This window comes from Camelus bactrianus, chromosome 7, assembly GCF_048773025.1.
Source record: "Camelus bactrianus isolate YW-2024 breed Bactrian camel chromosome 7, ASM4877302v1, whole genome shotgun sequence".
Taxonomy (NCBI): Eukaryota; Metazoa; Chordata; class Mammalia; order Artiodactyla; family Camelidae; genus Camelus; species Camelus bactrianus.
Window position 1 is genome coordinate 34,101,881 of NC_133545.1, and position 25,656 is coordinate 34,127,536.

The 25,656-nt window shown below is 32.6% G+C and overlaps 1 protein-coding gene across 19 annotated transcripts in view; it reads left to right on the top strand.

Moving 5' to 3' along the window:
- The window catches only part of IMMP2L (inner mitochondrial membrane peptidase subunit 2), a 937,771-nt gene that overhangs the window by 583,567 nt on the left and 328,548 nt on the right, over nucleotides 1–25,656 (top strand). For 16 of the 19 annotated variants that reach the window (XM_074367202.1, XM_074367215.1, XM_074367208.1 and 13 more), the window contains one exon: nucleotides 15,928–16,030. In XM_074367202.1, the coding sequence (XP_074223303.1) occupies nucleotides 15,928–16,030 (103 nt within the window). Of the gene's footprint in view, nucleotides 1–15,927; nucleotides 16,031–18,506; nucleotides 18,574–25,656 lie in introns of those variants that run through there. The other 3 variants (XM_074367212.1, XM_074367217.1, XR_012508114.1) reach the window with 3 other exon arrangements.

A 25,656-nucleotide genomic window follows, 5' to 3' on the forward strand; every position in this document is an offset into this window, starting at 1 on the left:
TCCTCAACTTACAACCACATTTGCTGCTTCCATTAAACTGCATTCCAGCCAAATCCAAGAATTCAGGGGTTTTCTAACATGAATTCAATGCACTTTATCATCCACTTACCTGTTGTCAAATTTTGTACCACTCATGGTGATATTTTTATTTTTCTGATTTTCCAGATGAGGATCAGCCCAATCAGAATTAATATTTTTCTTAAAGGTATGTAGGATAGTAGTTAAGTGCACAGGCTTTTGTGTATCTAGGTTCAAATCATTTGCTGCTTATTTTTGCTTGACAAAGCCTAAATTACTGTCATTTAGTACACTACTTGGTCCATAAAAAGTACTCAACAGATAGTAGGCAATTATCATCATTATATCTCAAATCCATCAGTGATCACAGTCTGTTTGTTGTGGTTTCTGTGTACCTACTTGATCTCTTGTACTCCATTATATTTTAAGATTCTTGAGGTCAGAGTCTTTGCCATACTTAACTTTTTAATCCTCCTGAACCCTCCAAAATCATATATATTTTAAATACTCATTTTAACAAATTCAAATTGAGTTGAATTGATAGGAATGTATCTCACTCATCGTGTTAGAAATTATCATAAACTGTAGTGTATGTTTCAATAATATTTATTCCCCATGTAGTCTTACAGCTTTGATGGAAATCAGTAAATAAAGTCCATAAAATGAATCCATTCAAATAGTGCTGGTGCCAAGTATCTAATTCTATACTTTATATATCTTGAGTTTTTTAGTTTATAATAATAAATTAATACAATTTCTATGAGCTGTAAGCCATCAATTTTCTTTCAGTGATTCCTTTTACTATCTGATGTTACTGAGTGAATTTCCTATTTAAAAATCTAAGGCAGTCTTTACTTATCATGATGACAATTAATAGCCTTCTTAAATAATTATCTTATACTCAATATCTATATGTATGTTCAATTCAACTTTTCTAAAAATTTGACTTGTAAATGAAATTTCTATTATTGTGAGTAAAATGCTCACAAGGAAGACAGTAAAGAGAAGCCCTGAAATTTGGTTTTCATCATTTTTATTTTTAAAGGTCAATTAAAATATACTAAGTCTATCATTGCTGACAAACTAACGTCTTCAGGACTCAAAATTCTTATCTGTAAAATAACTGTGTTGCCTGAAGGTTTCAAAAATCCTCTCCATTTAAAATATTATATGATGCTATTATCAAAATGAGAGAAACAGCAACCTCAAGTTATTTTTAGTATTCTAAAGCAGACTACTATCAGAATTCATGCTTATCCATTTAGTCAGTATATATTTACTGAGCACCTATGGAAAATACAGACAGGCATTCTTTTAGGAATTAGGAAAAAAGTGTTGAACAAAACAGCTCAAGTCTCTGTCTTCATAGAATTTCATAAAATTGGAGAGATAGACAAAGATCAAGTAAATAGTAAGTAAAGTAAATTATAAAGCTAGGGAGCAGATAAGTGCTAAGAAGAAAAGTATGCTAAGGGATAGAGGACAGCAGAAGGAGCTATTTTAGACGCAGAGAGAAAACATTTAAACAGGGACATAGAACACAAAGATTGTTCCATGTAGGGAACAGTAAGTGCAGAAAAGAGCCAGAGTCGAGGGGGCTTTTGGTGTGTTGGAGGAACATGGAAGAGGCTAGTGTGGTTCAGGTAGAGTGAGCAAGAGGAGATAAGGATGGAGGTCATGTGAGAAGCCAGATCATATAAAGCAGGGATTCCTGGCAGAGGGTGAGGGGGTGACTACCCCCATGGGACATTTGGCAATGCCTGGTCACAGTTTTGGTTGTTACAGCTATGAAAGGGATGCTTTTGGCATCTAGTGGGTGGGAGCCAGGGATATGATTAAACATCTCAAATTGCACAGGATGGCTCCTAATGACAAAGAATTATGTTTCAAAATACCTATAGTTTCAAGGCTGGGAATTTCGGATGTAAAGGGCTTATAGATTTCAGTAAGAAATTTGGGTTTTATTCCAAGTATGAGAGGAAATCACTGGAAATTTCTCAGTAGGGCAAAAGTATGACGTGATTGGACTTGTGTGGAGAATGACTAAAGATAGAGGAAAGTAGAGACATGAAAGCCAGCGAGCCGGTAACTGCAGGAGTCCAGGAAGGAGATGCCAGCAGTTTGGATCAGATGAGAGCTAAGGGAGGAGGAAGTAGTTATAAATAAACAGGTACAAATAACAGTGAATCCTTAATTTTTTTTTTCCTTTTAGCCATGGCTTTTCTATCTGGTTTCAAAGTTTCACAGGGTGATTTGTATCATTTAAAAATTTCCTTCAGGAAGACAGCAATTGGCCTACATGGCAGACTGTCAAGAGGATGTGTCTGTGGAGGGAGACTGACTTATTTTGTATCTTCACAAAAATGTGGAAATTATATCTCCTTTTTTTTTTTTTACATATATATATAATTGATGTATAGTTACCAGGAAGGGATAAACTGGAAGTTCAAGATTTGCAGATACTAACTAATGTATAGGAAATTATATCTTTTCAAGATTTACTTTATCCACTTGAATGCAGTTTCTTACAGGTCAGGCTTCACCATACAAACTCAGTTGGATATAGAAGTCAGTTTTATGCTGCCCAATCTAATATTATTCTGGGTTATGTTAGGAGTTCAATAAGACCTCGTTAAAAGTGATTTCCTGTTCTTCCCTATCTGAATTGAACATTCCCTGTATTTTCTCTCCCATAATGAAAAAGTCAGGCTTACACTCAAAAGCACATTTCTTGGAAGCTGAGAAAATTGCTGTCTACTTCCTTGAAACTTAGGTCACTGATAGCAAATATTCAAAGATAAGTATGAAAAAAAATATCCTAGGAAACTTTCAGTAAACTTTATGTTTACAAGCAAAGCCACTTGACCTCGAGATACTCGATCCATAACCTCATTCTTGCTTTGTAGCCCAGAGAATTCATAGGTAAGGGCCCTACCACCATGTGACAGTCCTATACAGAGGGAAGGAAAAACATCTTTTCTGACTTTCAGACAGTTCACTCACCTATTTATATATAAATGCTGGCATTCTGAACATTATAATATGGATTTATAATACAAGTTATTGTAGACTGAAGCAATTTGGACTTGAATTAGCAAGAGCTCTTATTTGGTAATTTATAATTCCTATTTTATTCATATTTATATTTTATGAAGAATAATATGTAGCTGTCAAATGTGTCATCTAGTATGGTAGTTCTTTTAAGAAGTCATTATGTTCTCTTGCTGTAGTCCTATTTGTTTGAATGAAATTGTTAAATAAAAACATATTAAGGAATATTTGGTTGGAAAATGATTGATGATTAAACTGATCCCTGCTGACTTTGATTAATTAGCTCTACTATTTTGCAATAATCATGTAAAAGGAAGGATCTCAATTCAAATTTAACCAAATTCCAGTTGGTCCTTGTAATATAGTTGTATATAGAAATGTTATTGGTAGGTAATCAAAACTTCAGCGGTGATTAAAATAAAGCTAAATAAAAAGCTACGTTCAAAAAATACTGCATCATACTGCGCTTTGAAGGTCAAATAGTTTCATAACTGTTGTAGGCAATAAGTAGTGAGTAAGTTAATAGAGAAACAAATTCTCAAAAAATATAATTGCAGGCCTCCACAAAGAACAGAGGAAAAGAAGGTAAATTGGTCAGTCCATGTGCCTTGATGAAAGAGTTGTCTTTGGGTCCAGGAAGGCCGAAAAAGTGGCTCAAAAACATTAAATCATCAGCTCTGAAATAGGAGTACAAGGCAGAAGGTTTCCAGAGCTTTCCACCCCTAAGAAGATAATAAGTTTCATTCTAATGATTATGTAGAATGGTGACTGAGTTCTTTCATTAAAAGGAACCCAGGAAAAATAACTGATTTTGCAGCTGAAGGATCTCATTTGATTCTTTATGAATTTTATGTCAGGAAGGTCCAGAGCAGCCTCAACCCATCAGCAGGTGCCCTTCACTCTTACATCTTTTTCTCTTAATTTTGATCATAGATGGGTAGCAATTTCTTGGGAAGTTGAGAATATTGTTTCTTCTGTTGTTGTTTTTGTTTGGTTTTGTGTTTTTGTTGTTTTTAATATTTGTTTTTGTTTTTTACCTTTGCCTCTGAAGGGAGGCAGTATACGCTACCCCAAAATATCTCACCTTGCCATAAGGATTATTTTGACTTAAAGGGACTTGAAAAACAGTAAATTTTGTTTCCTTCTTTTTTTTTTTTTAAAGCAGGAGATAAAATTCTCATGTGAATGATGTCTTCTCTGTAACAGAAGCAAAGTAACATTTTTATCGTCAAGGACAAGGAGTTGAGACCCTACACAAATGGACTTTCTAGCATAATGCTTATCTTCCTTCCCCACATAATTCAGTTACTTCTCCATAATTGCCTCTCTTTGTTCAGCCTACTATGAAAACATGTAGTTTTTGCCTCTCTTTGGGTCTTCATTCCTTATGAGGGCACCTGCATAACATAAAATTTACACAAATTTGTATACAGTTAGTTGTCCCTCAGTATCAGAGGGGGATTGATTCCAGGACACCCCTTAGATACCAAAATCCAGAGATGCTCAAGTCCCTTATAAAATGAAGTAGCACAGATGGCCCTCCACATCTGGGGCCTCTGCATCCAGGGATATGGAGGGGCAACTCTGCTTTTCTTGGGTTAATCTCTTGTATGTCAGTTTAAGTCTCAGGCCCAGCTGAAAAATTCTGAGAGGGGAGAGGTGAAAATTTGCCTTCCTACACCTTCAGTATCTGTGGACTGAATGCAAACTTTTCAGACTTCTAAATATGAAGACATTTCATTGCCATTACTTAAATGGAAATGATTTATATTAATAGGCATCCTATTGGGACTAACATTTGACAGATCTTTTGCTTAGTGCAGTGAGTGGCTAATTGAAGACCTTTAGCAAAATGAAGGTTTCCATTAACTGATATGCCCTTTGTCCCTGCCTCCCCCACAACATTTATCTGCTTACGCATTCAGTCTAAGAGGAAAGACAACCAAATGGGAGGACCCTTGGAAATATTACACACAATTAACACTTCTGTCTTTTATAAAGTGGTGTTTGTTTTACTCTTCATTGTTTTTTGATCTACTTTCACTGCTATGAAACAGTTTTTTTAGCTCATCTCTAAATCTTAATTTTATATTTTGCATTTAAATATGTATATATAAATATATTTGTATTTTGTCTATTGTAATTATTTTTGACATGAATCTACATAAAGCTTACATGAAGGCATAAATATGGTAATATCATAGTGCTTTATTTAGGAGTGCCCTTTGATTTTTTTCTGCTTTTTGTCTTTGCTCTTCCTTTTGTTCCTGTCTTTGTGTTCATTTCTCCATCCCCGACTCGGGTCTGTAGCCTCTGCGTATCCCCAGTATGATTTTCCTTATGTGGTATAATGCTTCCTATATTCACATTTACATATATAGTGACTTTTTGTCATTTTTCTTCATAAAAGTGGAAATATGTCACATGTACTTTTCTACTTTTATCATTCAACAATACAGTACTTTGGAAAAATCTTTCAAGTCAATGAATAGCTTTATTTTGTTCTTTCTAGGGGTTGTGTAGCATCCATGTTATGGGCCTACCATCATTTATTAAACCATTCCTCTGTTCATAGTAATTATGTTTGCTTCCAGTTTTGTTGTTGTTTTTATTTTTGTTTCTGCTACAGTGAACAGTGTTGTAATAAACATTGTACCTGTGTCCTTACATAATTATTCTTACGACATTGAATCCAGGAGTGGAATTGCTAGGTCATAAGGCAGATGAATTTTTAAAATTTTATAGATGTTACCAGATTGCTTTCCAAAAAGCAAAAGTATAGCTCTTCATATTGCTACTAGTAACATGAAAGAGTATACTCTTTCTATACCTCTGCCACCAATAGGTGTTAAAACTCTTAAATTTTTTAGCTGTTGGTTGTGAAGTGGTATCTTGTGTTTATTCTAATTTGTTTTTTCCTGACTCTAGTGAATGCAGTTTTTCATGTCTCATCTGTAATTTGCCCATTTATATCTTTTACACATTTTTTTTGGTGTATTGCTTGCCTTTTTGTTTGTTTGTTTTAATGTGAAACATTTACTGAAAACTCTCCCTGTAACCCTAGCTGAGTTGGACATCTCTTGCCCAGTGTTTTACGTTATCCTATTTGCACCTCTTAACATTGAACTTACCACTCTGAGTTGAAATTTTATATTTAAAATAGTCTATTTACCTAGCTAAACTACAATTTCTTCCAGGGCAGGTCTGTGTCATATTTATATTTGTATCTCTAGTGCCTCACAATTGATGCTACTGGGCACTTAATAAATACTTGTGGAATTAATTGAATTAGGGAAGATTTTTTTTTTTCTAGTTGCCTTAATTAGTGTATCATAAGAGCAGCTAAGCTTATTCCCTGATAATAAAGTTTACTGTTTATTGGGGACTACTCTGCCAGGCACTGTTCTAAAATGTTGCATATGTTATCTCATATTTCATCACGCCTCTCTGAAACAGATACTTGTTACCCTGTATTAAAAGTGATGAACCCAAGGCCATGCAAGTAGAAGTGGCAGAAAGAACTGGAATTCAGCCCACGTCTGTCTGGTGTGGAGCCCATGTTAATTTTCCCTCTGCCACACTGCTTTCCTGCTTCAAAGTTATCTATTGTTACTATTTTGAAAATACATGTTTAAACAAGAATCATTGCTTGGTGATCTCTTTAGCTCTAAAGCATTCATTTTTTGTTTTACTAGTAATTAATCCAAAGGCTAATTAATTTTGTTTGTACAAAATAGAAAGAATAGTACACATTCCTTTTAATACTAAAAGGTTAAAGTTATAAGACTGAGATCAGAGCAGATGGAAAATTCCTCATGGTTACTCTAATATCCAAGTACTACTGGACCTTCCATTAAAAAGCACTGAAATGTGTTCCCCCTCCACCTCATAACTAGCATTTGGGAAAAACCTGCAAAACTAAATGATGAATGATGTGGACACCCAGGAAATTATTTCAAAGGACGACTTCGTAAACTAGTGCAACAATACTATTTATAATACATATTGATTTTTTGCAAAATAAAATTACGCATCACAAGTTCACTGTTTTATTTAAATTGATTTGCTAGGAAGCCGTGCATGGAATAATGATATAAGCCACTATTTATAGTACATGATAAGATCCCATTAACAATGGTAAACCAACTAGGGTATTTATACTTTGACACTTTATATAATTAATGATCATTTTAGACAAAAAAAAATTTTAAATATATGCAAATTAGATACCTTTTTTTTTTACTATGTGGAGTTATCTTTTCTATATTCAGATAGCTTATATAATGTTTATAATTATTCTATAATTCAATAACATGCTTACCTTTTTAAAGTTTTTGACTCAATATTATCTGAGTCAAATTAATATTGGGGATATTATAATAGCATATTGAATATTTAAGAAAAAGATATGTTTTTAGAATAAAATAATTTAAATATATTTTATTTTTCTACACCAATACAATAACAGGATGTCTTTGTTTGACAGTGACTTATCAGCTATCTCCCTTAATTTATGATGGTATATCTCAAGGAAATAATGCAGTAAGGAAAAGAAATCTTTTTTTTCTGTAAGTGAATAAAGTTTGAAACATTACCTTCTTTACCTGTTAGTTTTTATCTTTTCTTCATACCTTGATTCAAGTAATCATAATGCCTTTCCTGACTATTCCAGCCTAAAATAGTAAGATCCTTTGAACACTTATGCAGTTAACAACATTTGACATTTGTTCATTAATTTTTCCTCCATTCACCAGTTATTTTCTTGCAGATGCTTCCAGCTTGTGAAATTTTGTCTGGTGGTTTAGACTGTGTATATATGTGTGTTTCAAAGACTACTTTGTGGCTTATGTTTTGAATTGCGGTGTAAATTATAATCTTGGTAGAAGGGACAAGATCTTATTCTTTTCTGTGCTCTTGCCCACAGTTTTATACTGTTTGACATAGTACTCATTCAATGTTTATTTACACTAAGAAAACAAAAGCAGAGTTCATAACCTCATCCTCATAAAGTAACCATAATGCACAAAATAACATAGCATACACTGCAACCCCATTGCTAGATCAATCAACATAGCCTAAATATGAGTTAAATATATGTCCTGATCTAGCATGGATGATATCTAATATTCAGTAATTATTGGTATCTTTCTCATATTCTTACTAAGAATTGCAGTGATTTTTCTGGACAGACAGATATTTTTAAGATGTATGTCTAATAGGAGAAAACATTCTCTACATTAGGGAAATTGTCACACTTACACTCTTCTAATCTAAATTTAGAAAAAATACATCAGAAACACTCATCATTCAAAAGGCTCTTAGCTGTACTAAGAGCATTCATATTAAATTTATAAAATTAATTCTGCAAACTTCATTGTGAAGATGTATAAATCTAACTTTTAATTTAAATGAACAAAATAGATTTGCTGTGATCACCTAGCAACAGTCTATTCAGAAAATGATATTTCATTTTTTCCAGTGAAAGATGTCAAGACCTATTCTTTGGAATTTCAAGTAGTTATGATCCATGCAATGGAAAGGAGATCATGGAATCTGGTTTTTATAGTCATTGCCCTGCCGGTAACTAGCTAGGTGATTTCATTTAAACTCTTTTTGCATCTATTTTATCTGCACAAAAGGAGTTATATTAGATCATTGCTAGGGTCTTTCCAACTGTGATTCTAAGAAATATAATCACTTATAGTTAGCTATATGTGATTGAACTTCCTAAAAATATTATCATTTAATTTATTTAAATTAACCTATATTAATTACATGCATTTCCTTTCTAATTCAGTTCAAGCTCCAAGGAAAGGAGTATTGAGTTTCCATACTTCAACATTTAATTACTAAGCAAATAGAACAATTGACAGGATTTAGTCTTGGAAGAGAAAATAGGTATATTGAGCAGCAAAAAGCTTGTCATGTTATGATAGTGGAAGTGTTTAGTTTTTAAAATACTACCTCTGACCGTGGATTTTTAAGGAACAAAGTTTAACTTTATTGATGAAGAATTTTAGGCTTACTTCTGTAGGGTAAAATAGGCATCCATGGTGTTTCATGGTCAGCTCCTACTGAAACGTCAGTCTCATTTCGGGAATCTGTTCTTATTTTGTCTGTTACTAATGTAGCTATTATTTCTCATGATTTGCTGTTTTTCATATTATCATATTCTCTACATCCTCTTGTATATCTCTCTTATAAGCATCATATAGGTAGGATTTTTCTCTTGTTGGACAATCAGTCTTTTCATTTAGCTAGATTAGTTCATTTACTCTTATTATGATCACTGATATATCTAGATACCATCTTATTTTGTGCTCTCTAGTGATCCTGCTGTCTCTATTTTCTTGTCCTTTCCTGCATTCTTTTGCATGAATGGAGATTTTTTAAACTCTATTTTCTCTGTAGTGGTCTGGAAGTTATAGACTATGTTAACATTATTATTCTTAAAACTTTTAAAATACATAATTAACAAAATCTAAAGGTAATAAATATGTCTATTCTTTCTAATAATCTCCCAGAGGCCCCCATCTTCAAATACCATAGCTGGAAGGTACGGTTCAATATATGAATTTTGAGGGGACATAACTCAGTTCATAGCACAATGTAATTCAATGAAGAAACCAATCTTTTCAAAGAAAGATGCTGGAAAATTTGGACTTCTATTTGCAAAAAAAAAGTTTGAACCTTCTTTCTTACCATAGTTTAAAAAGTCCTAAAACTATAAAACTTGGGGGTAGGGGGTTGGAGGAGAAAATCTTTGTGATTTTTTAATTAGGCGAAGATATCTTACAGTATAAAACACATGTGCCATAAAAGAAAAAAAATTGGCTTAGTGGACTTCATCAAAGGTTAAAATATTTGTTCTTTGAAGAAGAAAAATGCCACAGATAAGGAGGAAACATTCGCCAAAACATGTATTTGATGAGCTTTATACAGACTGTATAAGTAAATAATACAACTTAATAGAAGACAAACCACTAAATTTGTTTTGACTTATAAAACTTATTTTTTCCAGAAGAAAATGAAAAAGAGTGCAGCCTGTACACTATTCATAAGGATGTTATATATTATCAAGGCAATGAAAACATCCAAATAAACAAAGCTGACAAACCACCAAATTTAATTTTTAAGAAATTTAATAGATATTTGACCAAAGAAGAAAGCAAATGACAATTAAGTACTCAGAATCATTAGTCACTAGGGAAGTGCACATTTAGACTCAAATGTCTAAAATGAGAAAGAATGGTAATAAGCAAGTGTTCATGGTGTGTTAAACAACTAGGACTCTTCCACTGCTGGTACAGCTGCTCGAGAAAACAGTTTGACAATTTGTTGTAAGGCTAAACATTCAGTTACTGTAAGACCCAGCTATTTCTCTTGTAGATTTTACCCAGGAGAAATGAAAACATGTGTCCACATAAATACTTACACATCCACAGATGTTTTATTGATAATATCCAAAAACTGGAAACAATCCAGGTGTCCATGGACTATTGATTGATAAACTAATCGTGGTATATCTATATAATAGTATACTATTAAAAAAAAGAAGTAGCAAATGACTAACATGTAACAATGTGGATTAATCTCAAAAGCAAATAGACTAAGTTAAAAAAAAAAAGCCAGAAATAGAAGAATGCATATTGAATGATTATATTTATATGAAATTCTAGAAAAGACAAAACTGTAGTGACAAAAAGCTCAGCTGTGGTTACCGGGGTCCAAGGGTTGAGGTAGAGGCAGGTTTGACTGCAGAAGAGCATGAGGAAACTTTTTTGGGTGATTAAAGTGTTTGCATCTTGATCTAGTTATTATGTAATTGGATAGATTTTTAAACCTCATTGCTTAAAACTACTGAACTATTTTTCAGCAATTTTAAATTATACCCTAACAAAGTCCACTGTCAATTTGTTATTCCTTTGAAGATAATCGACTTTTTACCTTTGGCAGCTTTTCCAAAATGTTTTAGGGGAGAGGTGTTCTTTACTGTTCTGCAGTTTCATTACAGGATATCATTGTGTGATTTCTTTCTACTTATTTATTTTACTTGTGATTCACTTTAATTACAGAATTTGTGAATTTATGCTTTCATCAGTTCTGGAAAATTCTCTATCACTCTGTTTCAAATATTGTCTCTTATTCCTTTTTTATTGTCTTCCTTTGGGACTCTGATTACACTTATATTACATTTTCTAATAATATTCTCCCTGTCTCTCTAACATCTCCGCTATTTTTCGTTTCTTTACCTCTCTGTACTGAAGTCTAAGTAATTTTTTAGATATATATTCCAGTTCTTCTTTAATTAATGCTCATCTGCTTTTTAATCCACCTATTTAGTAGTATATTTTAATTTTTAGAATCTCTATGTGGTTCTTTTTTAAATATCTGACTTTTTAAAATATATATTATTCCTTTTTCATGTCTTTAATTCCCTTTTCAATTTTTAAAAATATTGCATATGTATAATTTGTATTCTATGTTTCGTAAATACAGCATTTTAAGTCCCTGGGGGTCTAATTCTGATGTTTATGGTTAGGTCCTGACTCTTTAATGCAAGCTATTTCCTTGTGAGTTCTGTATTTTGGATTGTGAATTCCTATTGGCCGGGACTTATCTATAGAAAACTTGAAAACTCTGAATTGAGGGATTATCCCTGAAGAGATTTATGTTTCCTTCTGCCTGATTCCTGGAGCCAATTAAAGATAACTCTTAACTTTCCCAGACCATACAAGCAGTGTGAATTTGAGCCCCAGTCTCTCCTGAGAGCAGGATGTGGCTTCTCAAGGGAGAAATTTTTCCCTTCCAGAGGCCTACTCTGCAAAAGCGAATGTCCTTTTTATTTTCCTTTGCTGATGATTGATTACTTTTTTTGTTCCAGTGTATCAACGATGATAAAAGAGATCTAATTCCAGCCCCTAACTTACTGAGTCCTGAGCCCCAAACTCCTGATCCTTTCATGATAATGAACAACCGGGGTCTAGGATCCAGGGAGGGTCCTGTGGACACACTCAGGGCAGCCACTACTTTGGACAATGGGAAAAAATCAATAGAATGGTTGGAAAAATAAATAAATAAAAATACCTTAATCAATCATGAATTATTAATACTAGTTTCCTAGTTTAAGAATGTATGAGTGTGTGTGGATATGGGTGTATTTGGGAGATACTTTAAATATGAATTTGTTTCCTTCCTGTGTTATTAAGGATTACATAGACAATTTCATATTCAGCTGATGACAAAAGATTCAGAGACTTGAAAAACATTGTTTTCAAGGTCAAATCAAATTGGAGACAATCATTCTTCATTCCATTTATAAGACCTAGATAACTTGTCTTGGTGAAGCTAGTACTAAAAATGCCTTTTTGTAGACAGGTAGTTAGAATACCATACAGTACTCATTTCTGACTATCAAGACCAAAATTATTTGCGAGCTATAGATACATACAACCTTGTAGGCTGACACCTCACTTAACTGTTAAATCACCTAAAAGATTATCTTGTCTTTCTTTTATGTGGATTCAGGAGCACAAAGCTATTTAAAATTCCTTCTCTAGAGAAATTCTATTAGGAGTATTATATTTCTTTGGCAGTCCTAAGAGGAACCAGCTCAGTATTTTAACATCATATTTTTAAAGCTACTTTGGTTTGTTTTTTAAGAAGTTATATTGAAACCTGAGAAATAAAATATGCACTATGTATATGGCATGAATCTTAGCAGGGTTCTACAGCTCAAAGGGTTCTTTCACACCTGTGTACTGCCTAGGTTAACCGTTCACTATTAGCATAACAACATTCAAATATGCAAGTGACTAGTAAGTGAAAACACAAACAGATTATGCTTTCACGTGCTATTCTCTTCATGTTTGAACTTGCACAGATAGTCTAAAACTTACATGTGAAAACCCACTCTATCCCATAAGGACATAACCGTAAAAGAAAAATAAGATTCATTGTACTGTTAAAAATAGTCTATAGTCACAGTGCAAATTTGGGAAAAATAAAGTATTGAAAGATAACTCGGGTAATTTTAAGAGACTGATGCTAATAGATAGTAGAGGCTGAACACATTCTGATTTATAAAATGAAGGAAGATAGTGGACAAAGGAAAGACAATAGCAATAATAACTACCACTTACTGGGTTCTTCCTATTCATAAGAACTATATTGAGTCTCAACTATAAGAGAATCCATTTATCAAGTGTTTAATCCATGCCACTTTTATCCATAGAACTTTCTGAGTTAGATACTCTTATTTTCCCCATTCTGCAAAAGAGGAAACTGACACTTGGAGTTTTATCAACTTGCCCAAGATCACACATAAACTTGAGAGAGTTAAGCCAGATACCAAAGCCAAGACAGGCTGATGGCAAGACTGTGCTCTATAGCAACTTCTTCATTATATTCTTGTCTAACTGTTAACCTTCATCTCAGTCCCATTAGGGTATGTCTAATCCATCCCATTTTAAAGATGAACAAATAGAGGTAGAAACTAAGTAACTTACACAAGATTACTTGTGAGTAATAGTGTCAGAATTAAAGCTAGTTTAGTCTGTTTCTAGACTCTTTCTACTATTACTTCTCTGCCTTTGTGGCAGTATTTTTCATTCTTCAGTTATACATTCATTTGGTCACCCATTTAACAAATATTTGTTGAGCACTTTGTACTGTGCATTTTAGGGGGCTCTGGGACTACTCCAATGAACAAGGAACACAGAGTCCCGAGTTTACATTATCGTGGGGGAAGATAGGCAATAAACAAAATAGTAAGTGAATGTCATGTTAGTAGCTGCAATAAAGAAAGATGAAGCATTGTAAGAAAATAATAGGTAGGTGGAGGTATTTGGATTTTTTTAGATAAGATGGTCAGTGCAAGGAAACGTGCAACTGTCACTGGTATTTAACAATCCTGTGACTCTCCTATCACAAGTACCTTGATTCCTTGGTTTATATGACTTTGAAGCTGAATCTGAATTTTATCTCGTTCCTCTGGGCTCCAGAAGATATGTGCTTGACTTAAAACCTACCATTTCGTTGCAGAAATGATTGTTTTTATTTCACAGTTCTGCTTGAAGAGACAAAATGGGTAATTGTTTTCTTTCTAATTGTTTATCCAAAATAGCTGGCTTAATAAGGTGAACAAATGTTTGGACTTATTCAGAGAGTGTGCCTTACCAACAGTTAAGTGAAAAGGTCTTCTGCCTGCCATCGCTGACACTTGCTGTGGGATGTCAGTTCTTAGAGGCTATCTCCTGATCAAAAGCAGTAGGGATGTCAAGAACTAATTGACTAATTTTAATTGAAGGACACTTACATGACAGTACGATGTATTCAGCTTATTTTTGCTTTTCTTTGAAAAGCTGAAACTCTTCTTCCCAGTTGTAATTAAAAATAAACAGCAGTCATTAACTTACTGTGGGCATCTAATGGCCACAACATTGCTTCCTTGCATGAATGATTTACTGATCTAAAGCGAAGTAATTCAACACTGAAATTGTCTTGAAAATTAAAAACCATTCTCGATAATGAATAGTTTCAGTTTCTATAGCACCAGTTTATGTGTAGTGTTCCTCTTCTCTGCACATACGCAACTTGTTAACTAGGTGACAAAAGTGTTCTGATGGGATACCAACTCAAAAACAGTGTACAAAGCTCAGTCTCTGGGTTTAACTCTATAGAGTTGGGTGTGACATTTATTCATTCAACCATCATTTATTGAGAAGCTTCTTTAAGCTAGGCATTGTCTGGAATTCTTTGGGGAATAAAAGAAGAAAAAAATGTCTCTGCCCTGGAAAAAATTTATTATTATAGAATTGGGATAATATTTACTCTAATTCTATCTCTTTTATTTAATTAGTTGTATTATAATTTATTTAACCAATCCTTGTTATTGATTATTTAGAAAGTTGGGGTTTTTTTGTTTGTTTGTTTGTTTTGCTATAGAAGGCCTGTGTTGAACATCTCTAATAATAAATATTTGTCCATATTTCTGATTTCTTCTTTGGAATGGATTTCTGCCAGTAGAATAACTAGGTCAAAAGACATGTATAATTTAGTCTGTTAATACATTTGACAAAAATTAGGCCCAAATGGTAAAATAGGAAAAAACTTGTTTCATTTTACATTGCCACCAGCAGTGTGAGAGAGCCTTTCCTTACTCCATTTCCTTGTCAGCCTTAAGAAGATAGAATGTTCCACTAAATGTATATCCTTGATCATTGATCTCTAAATAGTCTTTAAAATTGTTAAAAAATTTTCTCATTTTCAGTAATAATTTATGAAATCAAATAGTGCTGATCGAAAGTGTTCAGTTAACATTCATTGACATATATTTGACAAGATAGTTTGTATTTGGCTGGAGATTATCTAGGTTTTCTTCTGTGTGCTAAATTTTATACTATTAAGAGATTATGAAAATTCTTTCAGTTGGTTTGAGAAGTTTATTTGACAAGAAAAGCAAAGATTGTAGCTAAGTTATGAGGTAAAAGCAAATGTCAGAAAAAAATAGATCTATATTTTGCTAGGGCTTATTGAGTTTCATAAAAACATAGGATATTATGAATTAAATTAAGTAGCAAACCATTATATTCAGTGTTAGTGCATCCTATTTAAGCATGAAATTCCTCCCTACTAAAACATGAAAAAAACAAACAAACAAAAAAAGCATGGGTAGGTTTACAGGGTCCTAACCACACCTTAATTAACAATGAAGTTCTGGAGTAGCCCTGGGATTAACCTATAATAATCTGTTGCATCCATATAACAGCATTTTTGCCCTTCCTGAATTTATATGCTTTGCTATTCGATCTCTTTCTTTCCTGATCTTTTCTCAATGGTTATGCTGTTTATTTCTAGAACCATTGGACACAAAAACCGCTATGTCAAAGTCCCCCGTGGCCACATCTGGGTCGAAGGTGATCATCACGGACACAGTTTTGACAGTAATTCTTTTGGGCCGGTAAGTCATCTTGTTGCTAATGTAATTGCATTTCAAATGTAGGAACAAAAGTATGTCAGATAGGTTGCTCAGGTAATCCAGCCAAGACTAATTATGAATTTAATAGTGGAACAGTTTACAATTGAAAATTTCCTTTTAAATATCACATAGATAATTTAAACACTCAAGGTGTGTGTGTGTGTCTTTCCAGGAAAGAACTTAGACAACTCAATAAAGTACCAAAACATGCTTTCAGCTGCCTACCTGATTACAATAGAAAGTTGTTTTTACTACACAGAAATGCTTTGTACCTTATGTTTTCAGTTAGTGTTTAACAGATATAATGTGTAAGAGGCCTAGAAACATCTATTTTATAAGTCATTAGTTAAAAATATAGGTCTAATGGAAATAATATTGGTAAGTAACATTTCTCAACATTTAATTTATGATGGAAATGCTCGTGTTCCTTATACTATGTTTTTATTCCATAAAACCTGTGACTAAACTCATATTTCATAGTTTTTAAAAATGTTTGAATATGTACAGAAATTTTCTATTTATGAACCCTTGCAACAAATCACTATATAAAGTGAAGAATATTTTTGTTGATGGACACTGCACCAATTTCTGTTCACCCATGTCTTTTAAAAACTTGGGTCCTCATCCCATTAGATTTTTCTACAGCTAGACATATCTATACTTTTTATGAATGTGTAAGTTAATATTGAGCACCTTTAGATAGGTTTGCAAAAAAAATCCATTTCCTTTTGTCTCAAACTAAATATTGGTGGTCTCTATAAAACAATTTACTTCATCTATTATGAGGGACCACTGTAGTCACTAGGGGAACAGTCACTTTGACTCACCTTTGGATAAAATTACAATAAGACATGTGGGGTTGGATACTGTTATGGGTAAGTGGAAGGAAACTTGATGAGACTACTACTTTTTTTTCTAGCTGCAGTGATGATAATAAATACACCTAAGGTCTTTCTTGCTTTGTGGTAGTAATTATTACAAAAATACAGTTGAATCCTTGTAGAGTATATGAAAGATGGAGTGAGCAGGTTGGAAATGTTGTAGGTCACTTAGAGTGTAGTACAAGTGGTGATCATGAAGAAGTTTAGTAGCAACTTGAAAGTGAAAATTAATCACTCGAAAGCAGTTTTATTTCTTTCTCATCAATGAGATTAAATCTATTCATTGTATCATGTTGTTGGCCAAGTCCTCATTAAAATGTTAGTTAACTAGTTTGGGCTTTAATTGGTAGGATTGTGACTTGGAAATGAATTGTTAAAAATTTTTGTTGTTTTGTTATCAGTTGTGGATGTGGGGAAAATCATTACTTACTAATAACAGAGTGCTAAAGTTTGAGATTGGTTTACTTTCTCTTTGTTAGTAAATAAAGCCAATGTGATATTATCTATATCATTAGTATTATTCTCAGTCACTTGTATTCCAGTCACTTGTATTCCAGATGCTTTCTTATTTGGGAAAGAAAATTAGACTGAGTTAATAGCCAGAATACTGGGAATTGCACATAACCCTGAATAACATATCTATTGTGTAGCTTTTCCTGGGCTCTTTCCTGCTGTGTACTTAATAGTAGTATTTTGAACCACTGAGCTATAAGTATACCCATGAAAGTTGAAAGTATATCAGATATGGAAATATCCTCTGTCACTTACAGCTTAAAAAAAAAAAAAAGGTGAGTACCATGTGGGAAGGGCAATCTCATTGTCTTTGTTACAGTAAGAAGTTATGATATTCAAAACACTGACAAGTATATTGTGTGCATCACTTTGATGCCATTGGTTTACATCATGTTTTTCAATGAAATCTACTGGTTATTTATAGCTTGAACTGTAATTTGAGTCAGACACAAAACCACTTTGAAATTTAGGGGTTATTTTCTTCTTTTTTTTAATGGATATAAATATATATATATAGAAAGTGACTTTTGGTTCCCAAGTTGGACTGAGTTGTCAGTTCCCATTCACTTAACTCGTATTGTTTTTATTTGTCAAAATTAGATGAAGAACCTTTACTAGGATGAAGGAAAACATTTGTCACATCATGTTCTTAACTATTTGTATTTGATGAGTTTTAGTGCATACATTTTTACCCTTACAATGATATTTCATCTTTTGTGTTCCAATAGCATTAATAACTAGGAGAAATTATTAATATTGAAGCTCCCAAGCAAGTTTTAAAAGGACAGAGGGGAAAAAAAGTGAATTAAAGTAAAGCTCCACCATTTTTATTTAGAGCTAAGCTGTGATGTTTGAGTGTAGAGATTTCTTACTGAATTTTTAATTACTAAATGGTTATCTGAATAATTTAATTATTTTAGCATTTTTATAATTCTGAAAATAAAAACTAAAGTTTTATAATTCTATGAAACCAAAATAACCTTGAACCTTAAAATGCATATAGACTTGGAAATTATTATGTTTTTCCAATAATTCTCAGTTGAACTTTTTGTCTTATCAATCAGTATACTTGGAGATTGTATGGAAGGGCAGCAAGCTTTCTGGATGGTTGATTGATTTCTCTCTTTGGAAGTGGGGAATGTACTTTTCCTGGAAATAAACAACCTATCTAAAAGCAGCTGGATTATCTTCAGGATGCTTATCTTGACTTTGTGGAAGTTGACTAAAGACTTTACCCTTCATATCTCTCCCAAATAACTTCAGAATTGTATCCAAATATGTTTAACATGCTTTAACTCTTTGAATAATATCATAGAATCCACTCTTTGTTTGAAATTGTTGCCTACTGGTTATTGTAATGGAGCTGACTTTTTCCGTAATCAAGTAGATTTTTAATTGTAATCTAATGAAGAATAAGAAAAGAATGTCTTACTCTTGTTTTTTTTTTTTTTTCCTAGTTTGTTTTCTTATTTCCTATTGATTTCTTACAATTTGAATTTGCTTCTCTGATTTGGTTTATTACCATTATATGTAGGCTGAAGGGGTAATTAAGTAGTTTTATGAGTGAAAGATGAATAATAGGTTATGAATTTAAAGATGGCAATATTAAGTTATAGTAATAGCATGCATTACAACAGAATGAGATCCAACATCTGCACTTCTAACTTGCAGAGGGTGACATTATGGAAAGAAACTAGTAGACTCCTTTACAAACATACATGATATAGTAAGACAGAAAATCAGATAACCTTAGTTTTGGACTTCATCAGTCATGTAACTTGTATGGGTCTACATTTCCTCATGCGTAAAAGGAAGAATTTCCTCTCCTATGAATTTGTCTCAAGTAAATATTTAATAAAATGAGCAAATATGTATGTACATATATATACTTTATTTAATTGTACTTCTATGTTAGGGTCCTGAAAATGTTAACTAAAATTTTGATGATATATATTTTGATTCTACATACATATACCTGTTGAATATATATATATATAGAGAGAGAGAGAGAGAGAGCGCAAAATTTTAATGAACATCCTCAGCAACTTGAAATGGGAGTACTATTAAATAAAGTATGTTTCATCCAGAGTATGAAATATTTTGCAGTCATTAAAAATCTGAATTTGTGAAGAGTTTTAATGACATAATGTTTATGATACTGTTGTGAATAGATAAAAATAAAGAATAGAATATACAGTATCATGTTAATTGTCCCAGTTGTTACTTATGGTCAATTCTTTTTTATACCTTTGGACTTCTCTATATTTTAAAAGGCCTAAAACAAGTTTTTATTACCTTTATAATCAGAAGAGAACTAATTACTTTTAAAAAATAGGATAAAGGTGACTAAAGTAAGTGGCTTCTAGGTTTCATTCCAACTCTAAGTTCTGTAAAAATGTTTCATGGTGCTGTGGCTAGAGGGAACAAAATGACAGATAGGACTGGGTAAGAAGTTTCTCAGTTATGAATATGTCTCCATGGAAGATCTCTGTGCCAAACCTCTTGAACAGATCATTGCACAATGATAGAAAATGTCCTATCTTCTCATCATATGGATTCACTAATGTATGATTTTAGCTCAGATTTCTAGTGTGAGAAATATGGTTTGTTTCAAGATTATGATTATTATCTAGAAGTGTTATTCATTGCACATTACTACTTGATTTCACTGGATTGTGTATTAAAGATATCTGACAATTGCTGAGAATATTCGGAAAGCTCTTCTCTTAGCAATTCTTTAGCTCCGTGAAATACATTAGTCTTACCCTTTATCATCCCTATTTCCATGGCAATAGTACATTGCTGCTGTAGCCATGTTGGTGTTCTTTGCCAGAACCCAGAAGTAACTGATTATAATAGATATTGATGAATTTTCTGCTTGCTTTTAAATGAAAGCACATGAAAAAGCCAAATTTGTATTTGTATGTGTGTGTACAGAGCTGTGAATTTTCAAACAGCAGTTTTTTAACTTTTTCAGATTAGAAGACTCTTCATCAATTAAAGAATGCAGCAGCAATTCTTTCTTCCATTTATTATAAATATTCATTTCAGTACTTATATTTGAAATGTTTTCATTGATATTCATTTCTTTTTGTGAAAATGCAAATGTGGCCCTTTCCATGGCTTTCATTTAGCTTGTACATTTTCTATGTTTGAACTTTTTTCTGTTACTATAATCTGTTTCTCAACTATGAGCCTCTGAAATACCTTTGCTGCTTGCTGTACCATGATCTGTTGTTAGGATATATGTTATCATAGAAATTCTAGTTTTTTAGTATCTAAAATAATTTATTTTAACTTCATTGACCAAAGGACATTAGGAAAAAAAAAACTTTTGACTTAAACATTTTGGGGCAAAGATAACCTTTCCAAGATGTATAAAAGTATTTTGATTTTTAGGTTTGTGATCATAGTGTCACCTTGTGAACAATTTGTGTGTAGGAACCATGAAGCAAAACTGTACAATTTAGATGCTAAAACTATATATGAAATACTGCCTCTCTCCAGGAATGGAAACTGGGAGTTATACAAAATATTAATTCTTTTTAGTTCCAAGTTATTTGGAAAAGAGCTAACCTAATCACTTATTTCATAGATGCCTAATTAAGTAAAATACTAGCCCTAGAATGTTGTCTTGAAGGATACATGCCTAATAGATGATAGTTTTAGAATAAATGAGTATTAGAAATCTCATTTATTAACTAAATGAGCCAATGATCTGAAAGTGATCATCTATAAGAAAGCATTGAAATGAAGATTAAAATTCCATAGAATTCCTTTTGAACTAAATGAAGTTCAAAATGTTTTTTACTTTATAAAAAAGTACTGAAAAAGTAAAGTTTATATCATGCAAGCCTTTCATTTATATCTCAAGATACATTTTTGAGCACCTGCTGATTGTCCAAATTGATTTTAGCATGGATTCCAATGAGTGGAATGGATCAGGAGAGATGAAGATTCTAGTAACTAGAGAAAGGATGCCAGATTAGGTAATATGTGGGAAATGAACATTGAAAGAGGTTTATTATCCACTCATGTCTGTTTTGAGTTTTCCCCCTATGTTACGTACTTTTGGTGAGAAAGAAATGCAGTATGTAATTAACTAGGCAAAACAAGATTTTTGGAGATGCAAGGAAACTGAAAGAAAGAGAAAGGGAAGGGAAGTTGTGATGTTTTTGAGACCAACTGACAAAGGGAAGAGTTGGAATGGAGTTTTGAGAAAATATTTAGAGCATAAGGACAGAGATTCAAGTCGCGGGTAATAAGGAGTGCACTGAGCCTGTGACTCTTCCCAGTCCTTTTCTCACTGTCATCAATAGATGCCCTGACACCTAGGAAGAGCATAAGAGGGTCAATAGATAAAACAATGACTGAGGTGTAATTTCTGCCTACAAGGAGGCAGACAAATAACAGAACCAACACAGTACTCTAAAATAGAGGTATGAGACAGAACCTCTTAGAGGAGTAGACATATGTGTACTGAAAACCCACAAGAAAAACCTACCAGATTTTCTGAGAGGATTTGGTAGAACAAAGTATTCTGAAATTTGTGAAGATAACAACTATTTGGTTAAATTTCACATTGCATAAAACACTCTGGACTTTGCACGTTTTGTGAATGAAGTGGTTTATGCCTGGAGTGATTAATATATTTCAGCTGCATTGAAAATATTCTGCTTCTATAACACAGAATAATCTTGTGGACTTATGAGAATGATTTGACATTTCATTTTATGTATTGTTGAAGTGTAGCATTTTCCTTGTGTAAGTCCTCTTGAGCAGCTAGAATAACTTTTATTTAAAATCAGCCATTTTCAGATAAAGAAAAAGGTCATTAGACTGTGTTGACAGAATCCAAGTAGTGTTCTATTCACACTTTCCTTGAAACATGTTGCTTAGACTTTAATTGGTTTTATTTTCTTGTTTTCTTGTAGAACATGCTTTTGTTCATTTAAAATTTTGTTGAGAACTGAAACAATCTCTATTTATAGAAAAATATTTGTAACAAAAGTCCCATGGTTCTTAAAATTGGAAAACCTTACCTTGGTGCTTTCCTTCAGTTGTTTTTCACAATTGCTCTAAACAGTGCTGGATCCTAGCAACCTCACATATTTTACTTAGGTGTAATTTTTATTTGTCGATTGTAGACAAAGGTGTGCATTTCGTAAAAAGATCAAAGCCAATGAAAAGAAATGCCATCATAATTAACATATCTATATATCCGAAGATAGCTAAATCTCAGAAAAGAGCCCATTCTCTGGAGCAATATTCAAAATAGAGAAATGCTCACACAGCAAAACAAACAAACAAACAAAAAACCACTGAAGTCCCTTATGATTAGCATCACTGTTGGTTGGATTTAGTTACAATGTACTTAGAACAGCAAAATAAATACAATTTGAGAAAGAGAGCATGGAAATATAATTCCAGCTAGAGATAGTGGTGAAGTAAATAATATCATCTTCTGCCCCCCGAGACCAGAGACAAACTAAGCTTCCATTTCTACCAAATCAAATTTTGTTTCTGTCTTAATTATTCTTCTAGTGTCGAAACCGTTTTCTGCATGATTTCATTTTCAGATCAGAGAAATGTCAGCCAAATTGCCATTAGACTTCCTTGCTCTGGCAGATACTGTTCCTTTGGGCCATTTAGTTAGAATTAAGTGTGTTCATTACACTAAAAATGTTATATTTACTGACAGTGGGGTTGGGAACCAAGATTTACTAAAATAAATGTGGTGAAACCTTTGTCTTATTTGTAAGACATAATTGGTCTTACATACATGTCTATATAGAAAAATAAAATGGAAGATATAAGGATCCCAAAAGAGAAGAAAAATCTTTCATTACCTAGACAATACAAGTAGGAAAAATCAACTATTGAATACACTGTGATTCAAGGTTTGAGACTGAATGTCCTCATTCAAATGGATATTTACTTATAAATATTTTCTGGGTAATTGTTTGCTCTCTACTTTTTTAGGTTAACCTTATTTATTATTTTTAATTGAATTGTAGTTGATTTACAATATTGTATTAGTTTCAAGTGTACAATATAGTGATTCAATGTTTTTACAGATTATACTCCATTGAAAGTTATTATAAGATAATGGCTATAATTCCTTACGCTACACAATATATCTTAATATGCAAAAGCAAAACTATGTAAATGACTTTGTCTTTTATGTAAGCTTCTGGGAGATAATTTTCTTTGGAAATTTTTAATTTCCTAAAGCTTGTTGGGTAATCTTAAAAACACTTTGCCTTGTGTCAGCCTCTTAGTGGGTTTTTTTTTTTTTTCCCCCTGAAATGACTTGCAACAGACTTAAAAGATCAGTTTGAGTGTCAGTGACTTGGGTGATTCTTTTCTGTGTAATGGAGCCATATATGGGGCTGTAATATAACCACAGTTTTCGATATTATCATTGGAAGACATGTGAGTTTGTGTTTTGTTAAAATTTGTCTAACTTGGTGAATCAAGCAAGTGAAAATGCAGTTCTTTATTACACTGATCAGAACCTGAACCATGAAGTGATAGGGCAACACAGGCCCCATGGCTTTTTCACTAAATAACATTGATTCCTGTAATATGACTTCTAGACATTTCTGCTCCAACTCATGTTCCTGTCACTAAGAATTTTTCTGAAAAGAACTCTGATCACATCATTCCACTTCTTAAAACAATATCATCAGCCCACAGCACTTATCACACTTAATGAAGCAATGTTAGAAGCTTTCCCTTTTAAATCAGAAACGAGACAGGAAGGTTCTCTTACCAATTCTGTTCAATATTGCGCTAAAGGTCTTTGGCAGTGCAGATAGGCACTGAAAGGCAAGAAAGAAAAAAAAGATGTGGAGACTGGAAAGGAAAATTCCAAACAGCTTTTTTTTTTTTCTCACGTATGTTATTGTCTACTTAGAAAACCTAAAAAGTATCCACAGAGTTAATAACAGAGTTCTGCAAGTTTATTAGTGTAAGAGTTATCATATACAATGAGCCAGCAGGTCTAGACTTCATCAACAAATAGAAAACACACTTTTAAAGAATTTACCATTTAAAGTAGCAATAAAAACTTGGGATACTGATTTCTTTTGGAAGGGATGGGAGGTTGGGGAAGGGTGAAGAGTGACACCAAATTACTGGTACTGTCCTAAATCTTAAGTAGACTGATGAGTATATAGCTGTTCATTATATTTTGCTTTATACCTTTTATGTCTGAAATGTAACAGAATATTTTTAATAACTTTGTAAACAAAAATATTAAAAGTTGGCCTCAGTGGCTACACACTAATCATGGCAGGTCTCCTTCTAATATTTGCAGGGCCTAAGGCATGGAGGTCCACATACCAAATATCCAAATATTTAATAGCTATAAATCAAGATAAGGAACTGTTAAATGAAATATGTTCCTTTCTCTTAACTTGATAAATTTACCTGCATATGGCTAAAATCAGCAAACATATCAAAGATGGCTGAATTTAATTGTTATAAGTCTGTATATTCTGCTGAAAGGCCTGGAATGTTTGGAAGAGTAATATAAAAACAAATACAATTAATAAATTATTATGTTTTATTTGTAAAATTGTTCTGACCTGCATTTTAGCAAAATCACTAATTATATTGTTATTATAAAGATTTTCAATTGCATTAGAGTATAGAAACTTGAATACATACTTATCAAAATACAAACAAAAGGTAAATGTATAAGTTAAAAAGTAAATTTTTTCAAATTTTTCTAAAAATCTTTTGTAAAATATCAAAAGTATGTTTTAAAATCAAAAGGCAAAACAAAATGACTACTAATGATTATACAAATTATATCAACATTATTTAAATAAAACTGAATTTTTAAGTGCTTAAAGAATTAAATCTTACTACATATTTTTTTAAAAGTAAATCTTACATTTTGAGGGTTCATGTTTGATATAATTGTCCATGTAAAAGGGCAGATTATACTTTATGCATGTTATGTCCTGAGCTATATATGTGCAAATTTAAGAGACACTAAAAAGCCACTTAAATTTTTTGCATAGAAGAGTAATGAGTAAGAAAAGGCATGGCAGCAAGAATGATTTGGGAAAATTATGAATGAAAAATTAGATTGCAAATATGCTACAGGTAGAGAATACAATTACTCGATGATATTACTGGTTCAAGTGGGAGATGATTAGTCCCCTAGACTAAGGTGGCAGTAATAAAAATATGAAGTGGGTT